The 12121-nt window shown below is 37.8% G+C and overlaps 2 protein-coding genes across 3 annotated transcripts; one reads left to right on the top strand and one right to left on the bottom strand.

Annotated features, from left to right (window-relative positions):
* Positions 1-248: 248 nt before the first annotated feature.
* LOC131693838 (BLOC-1-related complex subunit 7) lies at positions 249-739 on the bottom strand. Its single transcript, XM_058982039.1, has 2 exons — positions 632-739; positions 249-567 (listed from the first exon to the last, which is right to left on the bottom strand). The coding sequence occupies exon 2, from the start codon at positions 564-566 to the stop codon at positions 249-251; it is 318 nt and encodes a 105-aa protein (XP_058838022.1). The 5' UTR covers position 567; positions 632-739.
* LOC131693837 (tryptophan--tRNA ligase, mitochondrial) lies at positions 441-4443 on the top strand. 2 transcript variants are annotated; one of them, XM_058982037.1, is made up of 4 exons: positions 441-580; positions 3068-3240; positions 3305-3854; positions 3910-4443. In XM_058982037.1, exons 2-4 carry the CDS (start codon positions 3169-3171, stop codon positions 4437-4439), a joined length of 1152 nt encoding a protein of 383 aa, XP_058838020.1. In that variant the 5' UTR covers positions 441-580; positions 3068-3168; the 3' UTR covers positions 4440-4443. The 2 variants fall into 2 exon arrangements, with proteins under 2 accessions (XP_058838020.1, XP_058838021.1); XM_058982038.1 differs by lacking the exon at positions 441-580 and adding an exon at positions 604-797.
* The last annotated feature ends 7678 nt before the right edge of the window (positions 4444-12121 follow it).

Here is a 12121-nt window from a genome sequence, read left to right as displayed (position 1 = left end):
TTATTTTATCAGATTTTTAAAAATGTTATTAATCATGCAAAGGATCACCACTAAATGAAAAGTAAACAGAGTAGGTTGTTTTGGCGGAATTTTTGACAGCTGATTTTGCTACGCGCTGACAGCTGATTACAACAAAATTGGTATCCGAGCTTGTCGCAAGACGGCGCACAGTGCTGCTTTGTTTGTAATCTGCTAAGCAATCAGTAGTAATTTTGGGGCTGCTCACCGGTCGAGGACATTCTTCCGTATCATCTTTCCATAGCGTTCACCTGTTCCTCCACATATTCTAACTTTTCCGCTGCCTGTTGGATCGCATCATACTGGTAATTCATATGCTGGAAAATTATATCCATCTTCTTCAAATTCTGGATGCTGTTGTCCACAGAGCTTTCGTGATAAGCAAAATTTTTTGCTGCTTGCATGAGGATTTCATTGGATTTGGAACCGCGAACAATCTGTCGAGCGACGGAGGAGGCGTTGTTTACATTCACGGCTACTCGCTCTGCTAGCCTCCGCTTGGAATCGTTGAACAAATTTTTGGCACTGCTGCTTGAAGCGGATGCCATTCTTTACATGGAAGGTAAAGATAGATGTTTCTGAAAAAATGATCGTATTAATAGCAGGTACATACCTATATCGCACTCCGAAATTAGTTCCAGTGGGTAATCCACAGAATGTTGTTGAGCGCTAATCAATATTTTCATCAAACTGAATAAATAACACAAACAAGGGGTCTCTGCATTATGCGTAATTACAGTCTTTTTTGACAGATGTAGACTTTTCTATGGCTCAAGACGGTACAGGCGGAAACATTTTTTAAAATTAAATCAGGTGTTAAGATTTATTTCAAGCTTTTTAAACAATGAAAGACAAAAACAAACATCGTTCAAAAATACGCTTTTCGCATTGGTTTTTGTCTACGATTGCTCAAATCTATTAGTACCAACTCAAGGGGAGTTAAAATCAAAATATTTTCTCCGACATACAAAACTAGTATTTCGAGTATTATAAATAACTTACAACTTTGAAAAAGGCTTATTATATCATCAGATGGACTTATACGAACACCCTGTAATATAACTTTTAGGCCCGCCACTGAAATTCCCAATAAATCAGACGTCTGAAACACGTTTGGCAAACGTTTGTAGACGGCGCAGTGATCGATACAATGCAGTTAGAGTGGAGCTGTCAAACACGTGTAGCAAACAGTTGCGCAGATAGCAATAGTGAAACACGGATTTCCAACGTTTATCAATTTGAAAGTTTACACAGGTTTTTGAAGAAACTTTGTTCTAGCCTAAACATCTGTTATCTGTGGTAATATAATACAAGAGTAAATTTTAAATGGCTTTCAAACTGTTGTTTTGCGGAGAATTTTCTTTCAAAGTTAACCACTCGAGTATATTTAACTCTTAAATGCAGGAAACTCATTTTTCTTTGGTACTCATTTTAACTTTTAGGTATGGATACGATTTTTACCTCTTGTTGACGCTTTATGTCACTGAATTCGGTGAGGATCATTCCCCAGAAAGCCATTCCCCAGGATTTCACTCTCTAGAATATCATCCCTCAGAATATACTATTCCCCAGAAAGTCACTTCCCAGAATGTACCATTCCCCAGAATTCCATACCTCAGAATGCACCATCTCCAAGAAAGTCATTCCCCAGAAAAGTTAACCTTTTTTTAATTGATTTGATCTTTTCAAACGTAAGGCATTCTTCGATTCGGTCACATTTGAAATGATTTGCATTGTGTTGAAACCGGAAGTTAGAATGACATTATTTATTCCGAATTAAAATAAAGAATGCCTGACTTTCCCCAAAAACCATTCCACAGAAACTAAAATATCGAAGTGTTTTCCCCAGAAAGAACTATTCTCCAGAAAACCATATCCAGAATGAGCGTTGGCTCATAAGTTCATTCCATAGTTATAACCATTTCCCACACATTTTTTTTTGAAGTGGGAAATTTTTTTGATGAAAATCAAAACATTTTTTCAGTATGTTGGCCTTGGCCATATTGCTCCCCTCGAAGAGTGCACTGGTAGCAGCATTAGACAATAGCAATATTTTTACTTTTCTTTTAATAATATAAACATACATATACGACAAATCGCAAAATTCAGCACAAGTGTGTTTTTCAGTGCCATTTGGCAACAATCATAGAAAGCGGTAGCCCCCTTCTTAGGATCCAAAAGAATGAAACAGTGTTATGTAAGTAAGGTTATGGGACGAAACTAAAACTTTGTACATTACCTAAGTCAAGGAACTTATGCATGATGTTAAGCTGGTAAGGATAAGCCGTCGAAAGCGGAGGCTCCTTGCAAAAATATCGTTGTACCAGTTCGGCCGGTTCCAACCACTCATTTACAAATTATTGTAGTTACAGTTGAAAATCGAAATAGGAAACTTGCACCTTTCGATTTTTCTCCTATTTTCAGCATGCGGAACTAAAGCGCAACTGGTGTATATGATGCGCAAGTTGATTCTCTAACATGTAGTAATGGTTTTCTAGGGATTGGTACATTCTGGGAAACGTCTTTCTGGGGAATGGTACATTCTGGGGAAGGGAATTCTGGGGAATGGCTTTCTGGGAAATGGCTTTCGGGGGAATGGTATACAACCTTCGGCGAGTTGCCAAATGGCAAAAGTATACCTTTAAGGGTTAAATTGATAAACAAGAAATAATTTGACATTATGCTGTCGATGTTTGGAATTATATATAGACTGAAATATTAATCCAAACATGCACGCAAATTTCACATATCGTGAATAATTTTCAATTTTGCTAAATAACCTTTTTCGATTGATGGCACGACACCATCCAAGTTTTAAAAAAATCCATATTTTTCTTTTGTAATTAATATGACCTGAGAGTATTATATTATTTCTCCAATTGAAATGCCCACTCGTTTCTTATTTTATTTACGATTGTAGTTCTCTTTGTCGCGAAATTAACACATTTTTTGTCAATTTTGAGCAATGATCACTATTGTCCGTATATTATTGAAAACCTTTTAATATTTTTCTTATCACGATATGCCCGTGCGCCAAACATATGAACAGTATGAACGTAGCTTAATAATCTGTTGACAACAACGCCACCACCACAACAAACGGAGGTTTCAGAAAACTATCACCGTGCCATTACCTTCACTTTTCCAAAGATGTACATTGCTATTCGAAAAATTGCACAATGTATTCCAACAGTAACTCGTGGCTATGCTTCGGATTTAAAGGTAAATTCCAGTATATTCTTGTCTGACTAACAAAATTACTACTAAGTTGATCGTCATGGTTTAGACAATCGTTAAGTGGCCCCGCAAAGTGTTTTCCGGAGTGCAGCCAACCGGTACTCTCCATATCGGCAACTATCTCGGTGCCATTAAACGATGGGTGGATCTACAGAATGCCGGTGAAGATGTCACCTACTGCATAGTGGATCTTCATTCGATTACTCTGCCTCAGGATCCGGAAGTGCTTCGCCATAATAGCCTTCAGATGGCGGCCACTCTTCTAGCATGCGGGATAGATCCTGTCAAAGCCACTCTCTTTCTGCAATCTGGTGTTCCTCAGCATACAGAGCTGTCGTGGATTCTTGGATGTATGACCACGATGGCTAGATTGACACATTTACCGCAGTACAAGGAAAAGTCGGCTAAGCTGAAAGAAATTCCGTTAGGATTGTATGTTTATCCCGTACTGCAGGCAGCTGATATAATGCTCTACAAAGCCACACATGTTCCGGTTGGGGAGGATCAGGTTCAACATTTACAAATGGCCCAGTCGCTAGCAAGGGCCTTCAACAATCGATTTGGCACGACATTTCCATCGTGCGAGGCAATCCTTTCCGGTGATAGATTCTATTTTCAGAACTGCACAGAAAATAATAAAAAATCTCATTTTAGATGATGAAAGTAGCCGTCTAAAATCGTTAAGAGATCCAAGCAAAAAGATGTCCAAATCCGATTCGGATCCAAAAAGCTGTATTATGCTAACAGACGAACCTAAAACTATAGTGGAAAAAATAAAGAAATCTGTTACTGATTTTACTTCGGAGGTAACATACGACCCGGAAGCTCGCCCGGGAGTTTCTAATTTAGTCATAATCCACTCACTAGTTTGCGGTAAATCTCCAAAAGAAATATGTGAGGAGGCAAAAGGTTTGAATACCGGTCAATACAAGCTACTAGTGGCTGATGCACTCGTGGCTAAGCTTACCCCGATTCGGGACAATATCGAGAGATATATGGCCGATCCTGATTACTTGGCCGCAGTTATTGAGGACGGCTGCGACAGGGCACGGTCTGTAGCCGAAAGAACATTGCTGGAAGTGAAAGATAAAGTTGGAATGAATGCATTCAATGTTGCACGAAGGCAGACGTTGAAAGAAGGACGAAGAGATGAAAAGCTGTTAAATTCTGGGATTAAACGGTAATAGAATGAACATCGTGTATGCTTTTAGCATATTAATTGTTGAGAAAACTCCATGTTCCTCTTAACATATCATAACATCATAAAATCAATCGGTGGCGCAAAGCGATCAATAAATATGAAAATGTCCTTTCGAAAATATTTTGGCTCCAAATAAACAGTGTTTTGGTGTCATCTAGGGAATTTATATTATTTGTGCATAATAGTTTATAGACTAGGAATACATTTTGGAATAATTTTTAATCAGATTTCGAGTAGAATGAACTAGGGATATACATTAAGTTTACTTTTTGTAATATATGCGTTATTATACTTAGGAAAGATATTTAACGGGTTCATAATTCAGAGAAGCAACAGTATCAGGACAGGAAAGAGAGGGCGCAAAGGGCAAACAAACGATATTTTACTAAAAGCCTGTGACTGGCAAGATATGAATTGGGCTGCCGGATTGTCCTCGTTGGACCAGCAGGGGATCCCTCAAAAGGGGTCAGACCTTTAGATTGGTTTCAGCTTTAATTTTCTAACTTTGCAGCTTCAGATGTCTAGTGTCAGTTAATGCAGAAAGACGATCATGTAGTAGGGCTCTGCGGTGGGTCGGCCTCACAACAAGTTGGTGAGATGATGATTTTAGGTTTTGTAGATGTTGCAGGATGATTGGCTTATAAATATAACGGGGATGTATTATGATGTCACCCAACCATTTTTTTAAATAATAGAGTTCGTGAGAATCGACTACTGATTTACAAGCATGCTCTGTTACAATCGTTGCCGAATTTTGAAACGTTTGGTCCAGTAGATTTTAAGTTATTATGTTATTCAAATGTATTATTGTATGACAGTTGAGTGAATAGACTTGACACTCCCAGTATCGTTATTTATTGTTTAGAAACATTTTTTCAGCGCGAAAACATTTTTATTTCTGAACAATTACACGACTACTACGGCATCAGTTTCAAAATGAATATATTCAGTCTACCTTCTCATTTCGATGAAAGCAATGGCTAAAAATCGTTCCGCTGTAGATACCAGTAAAGTAGTCAATTTTACTCATTTTACTGCGTGAAATAGTCATGGGCGTCACCTCACAGCAAAAAGAAGCACCATTGCAGGTGAATTGTGTTATTGTTTTTTTAATGTCATGAAGGACCAGCTATTTGGCAAGTGTTACAATTGATAAAAGTGCAGAAGGATCTCAATCTAGCAGAAGTAAACTCTCTATAAACATTAACCAAGCAGTCGTTCGTTTCGCTGAATAACGTGCAGCACACGGACGAACGCCACAACGGTAAAATCAACACCCCCACAAGAACACAACAACTCTATAGGGCCCCTTACACGTACAATAAAAGTGTCATTACTAAGTAATGACATTACTAAAATTGTATGAAAAATCCATCATTACTCACCTTACACGATCATTAAAAGTGACATTACTGCTCAGTAATGACATTACTAGCGCCTCGTGTAAGGGGCCCTTATAGAGGTACGCTGTCATTATACGCCAAAGATACTTCGCGGGTGTTTCTAACGGTGTTCCTGTGATGAGTATGACCCAACCAATACCTTCATACTTAACTACTTTATGCAGATCTAACGACAATGGGACGTGTAATTAGACAACGCTGGTCACACAACCAGTGCAGATTCCTACGTGTCAATTCTGCCAAGGAAAATAGTCACACTGAAGTGACTTGTAAGAACGAGAAACAAACAAGAACATCCAACAATGAACATCTAGAAAACAGTCCTGTGGTTAGAATGCAGGTGGACCAACCCATTCCCTACTACCTTACAGTGCAGTACAAAACTCAAGGTGGTAGTACCACTACATAGAAAACATTTTGTACAAATCAAGGACAAACTAATATATGCCGGTTCTGACAGATGGCACATTGCGGACCACTCTGTCCAGAATCCGCAGCGGAAAACTCATCTACGGAAGCAAATGTGAACACACAGTCTCCAATCCTGAACCGGAAACGGTTGCTAAATTTGTGGCTGCTGTCCAAGCAATAACGACAACAGCAAAAGCCACCCGGACGGAGAGTTAACTACGGGTCACCGTCGCACAGAGGCTTAACTAACTTCAAATGCTGGCCAAAATAGAAGAAATATTGTTTTTGTTTATTTATCCATATTTTCGGCTTAAATTGTTCTTCGAAACATACTCTAACGTTTTGCTTAAAAAGAAAGGAAAGGTTTTTTCGTTTGTATGCAATTATTTGAAATCAGTGATTTTTTACACATTTAATTACCCAAAGTCAATATATAAATCAGAATCGTGCTTTTCATAGCAAACTCCAGAAACTACAATCAATTGGAGGCAATTTTAGTTTTTGTTTGTCATTTTTGGGTAGGTTTTATAAAAGCGCTCACTTTTTTCAATTTTCGACATATTCGTTAGTAAAAAAGTACCTTGTCGGGCAATGTCGGGTAAATCTGTTAAAAGGAGAAGATTATTTGGAGTGTCCTCTCACTGTTCCATGAAGAAAACATTCCCAATTAATCCCATTCGGTTTTTACAGCTGTTTGAAAATGTCGTGTTTAATGCTCAAATTTTAAGGGAATACGCATTCCATTTGGCCTGGGTTCAATTCCAGCCAAGGTCATTGAAATTTTTCTGAGGTAATAAAATCTGTGATGACGTCTTCCTTTGGAAGGGAAGTAAAGCGGTTGGTCCCCGGTCTATGAGTTGATGGATCGATATCTAGTCCAGAAGTGAAGTCACCTCTCTGGAGTCGGTAAAGAAGAAGTAGTATCCAGCTTCTATACTTACTAACAAATATCCTCCTCCCGTGATACTTGTGTAGTGCGCAGTAGTATATACGGCCTCTAACAAAAGCAAGTATCGGACTAACCATTCCTTCACTTTCCTCCCGCGATCTACGTTCGGGCCTGGCCAGCGCCGGTATTGACCAATAAACAATTTAGGATTATCAGGAGTTGCACATTGAAAGATGTTTCGCTACTTCCAAGCATAATTATCTACTTATTCCCTGTGTAACTTCAGCTAGTCCAGATCGATAACGGAGTAGCGGCCAGGGGTGGTCGCACAAGCTCAAGCTTATATGACAAGAATGATTGATTGAGTCCCCCATATTATTTTTTTTGTTAGATTGCATCCAATAACCAAATTAAGCAATTATGACCACGATAGCCATATAAAAGTGTGTGAAGTATAACTTCCACTAACCTTGCTATATGAAACGTAACGTACAGAAGTTGCCTTGGAAACATAAGCGAAGCATCAAACAAATTGTGCAATCTTCTTATTCCAGTTCCTTGTCTCCGGATTGCAAGTGTTAACGTAAATAATCGAGATTGAATAAGATAATCACTTGGATAGATGTCTATTACCGAATTTACAAAAACTTGAAATTCTTTTTCAACTATAAGAAAATCAGAAAAGCAAAACAAAGATATGAACTTGAAACAAAATGTTTTAATTGATGAAAACAGTTGAAACTGACTAGAAGTCAATGCGAGGTTTCCTCAAACTGATAGATTACTCTAAAAACACGTTTACATTGAAAAATAATAACGCTCGTGGAATTCGTTTATTTTCGGCTTTGCATCACACTGCAAGGAGGTTTAATATTTTCATATTTGGGTCAAGTATTGTCGAAAACCATGAAAAACCATTTTGCATCACTTGTTATCGTATAAAAAAACTTAAAAACATGTGAAATAATTTTAGCCATGGATTTGATATAGTTACGCCACTGTGCGTCGTGCGTACGAGGTCGAGCAGACTCTCACTTTCAATTGTTTTTTTAATTTTTTTTATATATTGTAAATATATTAAATACTCACAGCTCCTAACGCCTTGACACGTGTGAAATGAGCGAATTAAATTTTAAAAATCCGTTTTTATCGACCTAGTGGTGAAATTGTGCCTTTCTCATGCCTCCAAACTATGATTCCATGGTTGGTTATATCCAATAAAATTGGAAATGTCTACTACATTCTTAGTACACCTGGCACCTATATACAATGGCTCACCAGCCACTTGATAAGCTACGTTTCGAAACACTTGAAACAAAAAATATTATACCTAATTAGCAATTAGCATTCGTTCAATGTTGTTTTCCTGCTAACATATTAACGGGGGTGGGTGTATGAGTAGGATGAAAAATACTATAACCTTTAATTAAGACTAAGATTAAGGCTACTATGACTATTACCCTTTAAGGCTAAGGGCCGATTTCTTTACCCTCGCTTAGCGCTTAAGTTGAGCGAGGGTGAAGAAATCGGTCCTAAGACTACTATAGTGCCGTGATCCGCAAAACAGTCCCATTTGATATGGGTTTCCTATACAGATGGGACAGTTATGTGTATCACGGCAGTATACCCTTCATTTAAAACTAAGATTGTGAGAGTTGAATCAGCAATATATGAGAAATAGGTGTGAATCTAATCTTGGAACTAGGCCATTTCTTCGAATCGTCCGAAATCCTCCTACACGATTATCAATATGATCCAAAAGACTTTGATTTGCAATTAGTGATCTGGACCAACAATTTCAAGCAATTTAAAACTGATCTCAGTTAGTTTTGCATCATTAAGATATAATGGTTACACCGATTTATATGGGAATTTCGCATGTGACCGCATACTGCAACCCGTATCACAGAAACCAGAACTCTTTCATTTGAGAACATCGAGTCAGATATTTTCAAGAAGCAGAGGTGGATCAATTCAGAAACCTTGCCAATTTCCCAAAGCTTCCACCCGATTTAACCTCAATTTCGCACTAACACAACTGCACATGGACTAGTCAATTGTCCGGATCAACATGTGCTATTTATAGAACTACCCCATAGAAAATTTGACAGTTGATAAATTTGACTAAGTTGGGTTTCGTCGGTGAATAATTGTTGTAACTATATTAATAGCCAGACTTAATCTGTGTGAATCTGGTTGTTCGATAATGGATGTCTGTTCTCTGTGCTTGTAGAAACTCCTTGAAAATCCCTTATGCTCCGTAAATAAAATGTTAAGTTGATCAATAAACATTGAAGGTTGAACAGAAAAAGCCATGAATATCCGATATATTTGAAAACGAAAAAATTAGTTGTTTTCCACTCGTTTGCTAAAACTTATTGAAAATAATTAGTAGTACTACAGGAACATTTTGAATACGCCGATTGATTTTCATACTAATTTAGCCAATGGTGTCCAATTAACCCTCCCCTAGGTTGATGGTCGATAGTGGTGCATCGAGGAACCCGAACTTTGCTACTCAAACTAACGCCCATCTATTACATAAATGTAAAAACAGAAGCCTATTAGTGCTAGAGTCGTAATCATTGTTGTTTTTAGTACAATGTACTACCGAACGAGCCAGCCCCATTTTTTATGAAGCAGCCTCTGCACGACCGGAATGATATTCGCTGCACTCTTTATTATGATTGCTGGTCAGCTGTACACAGATTTTTCTAAACAAAGAGCGCAGCAAATATCAATCCGGTAGAACTAGGGCTCGGACAGCACCGCTGTGTAACACAACGTATATTGTTTTATACGGGAGTTTATGCAGACAGTCGCAAACTGTTATATAATAATAAAGGCGACTTCCCATTGAGTAGAATATCTTTGGAATTGGTACTTTTAACACAGACTAACAGACATAATACTATGAGGGAATTCCCACAAAAAACATCGATCTGAGATTTCCCAGAACACTAGCTCCACCTTTCATTCACAGTCCCAAACACTCATTTGCTGATGGGTTACCCCTCAGGTTTGGGAACAATTTTTCACTAGTGGTCTATCCCCCATGTGCTTGTTCATATGTCAGTGGCGCCATAATTTGAAATGTGGCCACAGTCCCAACTACAAATATATTTAAAATGATCGTTAAAGCGGGCGAAGCATTGTTTTCGAGTGTTATGTCTGTTAGTCTGTGCTTTTAATACGGGTTTAACTCGGATTTAACGAGTTGTCTCAGTTATTTTGCATGAGTATCTCTTGAGAAAAATTCTCTATGTCCCCATTATATTTTTGAGAAGGCTTTATGAGTTGATGCCGGAAATTGCTAATTGCAATACTTATGCATTGATTTTTTATTAATAATATCTCAACCCAGAGTCAACTTGACAGATAGTGCTTGTATCATATATGTACCGCCGATTTGATGTTGGCGCTAGTATGCCTTCTCTGTACGAGTACCACGAACAACGAAACGAAAAGGTTTTAAGAGAAAAGCGTGTAATATAAGTAGATGTGGCTTGATTTTGAAAGTCATCTTGTACTTCCGAAAAAAATTATTTCATTTTGGATTCTTTAAATTCAAAACGGAATCCACGTTTCTGTTTAGGTATGGCGGAATGAAAATTGCCTCTAATTTGAACAGCGAAATAAATTTGATGATAGAAATGCTTAAATTGTTTATTTTTTACAGATATGGAAAATATTAAATAGGATGCACCTTTTCCAAAATTTGCTTCATTCGAGCCGCCATGACATCACCAAATCACCACAAAATTTTCTTATGAGTGCAATATATGTGAGCTGTCAAGTTGTCCCCGGTAATATCTATCTGGAACGGTTTTTTTACCTAATAAGTCAAAAAGTTTGCAATTCGATTTTTTTCGATTTCTTGCTATATTGTTAAAGAGATCATAGTTCCGTAGAAAAATATATCGCTTTATTCAGAATTTTCAATTGTGAAATGAAAGGTTTTTCTTCTATTTTTTAAACGTTATAGTAAATAAATTTATCTAACAGAACCTCAACATGATAATGCATTTGCTTTTATTAATTGTTTCCAACTACAAAAATCTAGCTATTCAGCAGATTTAGCATTTCCGATTAAGTGCAACAACTAAACGTCAAACTTCTGACGGCCATGAAAATGCGCTTTTCGTACACTCAGGCAAAAAATACAGCGAATTTCATAGGAATATCGCATAATTTTTAGCCACAAGTAGCACGTATGTAAATCATAAGATTATCTTATGAAACGGCATTTATTTGGTCAAATCGGTTCGCTATGATTTCATGTTCCATAAGGCATAAGATGAATCTTATGAATTTTGCTATGCGTTTTGTCTTATGTGGTTTTCGTTTGAGGCGAAACTGAGTCAGTTCCTAACCCCAACTGCTGTCAAAATGTATGAACTGACAGCGGTTGGGGTTAGAACCTGACTCAGTTTCAGGTTCATTCGAAATCGCCATTAGTGTACTATTGCTATGACTGAGAAACGATTCATTTCTGATTCGGCCAGCGGTCCTCCCCGGTCGAACCATTCAGAATTTGATTCGGAATCCTGAATGGAGTCAGTATGGATTCCAAATCAAATGCAACAACCTCTGAGTCGGAATCGGTTGTTGCATTTGATTTGGAATCCATAATGACTCCATTCAGAAATCCGAACCGGTTCCGGAATGAGTTTAACTGGGTCATTGTACTGTGTCTATCTGAATCTGTCCAGCACATGAAAGCTTTGGGAAAAAATACTACTCGGTTGTCGCTATATTGTAGCTCAAAACGACGTTAAATATCCCATTTCAAAACCCACTGGTCAAACTCATTCCAAAAACAAAGATAATTAAAAGGGCTTTACAAAATGATGTCCTGCATCGTCCTGGCGAGCTCGTTTTGCTACTACGAAGGGTAAGGGTGAGGATTATGAGTTTACGCTCTGTAGCGGTATAATGAATTTGTTTATAAACATCTATTTA

The sequence above is a fragment of the Topomyia yanbarensis genome, chromosome 3 (assembly GCF_030247195.1).
Source record: "Topomyia yanbarensis strain Yona2022 chromosome 3, ASM3024719v1, whole genome shotgun sequence".
Classification (NCBI taxonomy): domain Eukaryota; kingdom Metazoa; phylum Arthropoda; class Insecta; order Diptera; family Culicidae; genus Topomyia; species Topomyia yanbarensis.
The sequence above is the reverse complement of the archived record's forward strand: the minus strand, read 5'-3'. Positions and strand labels throughout refer to the sequence as shown.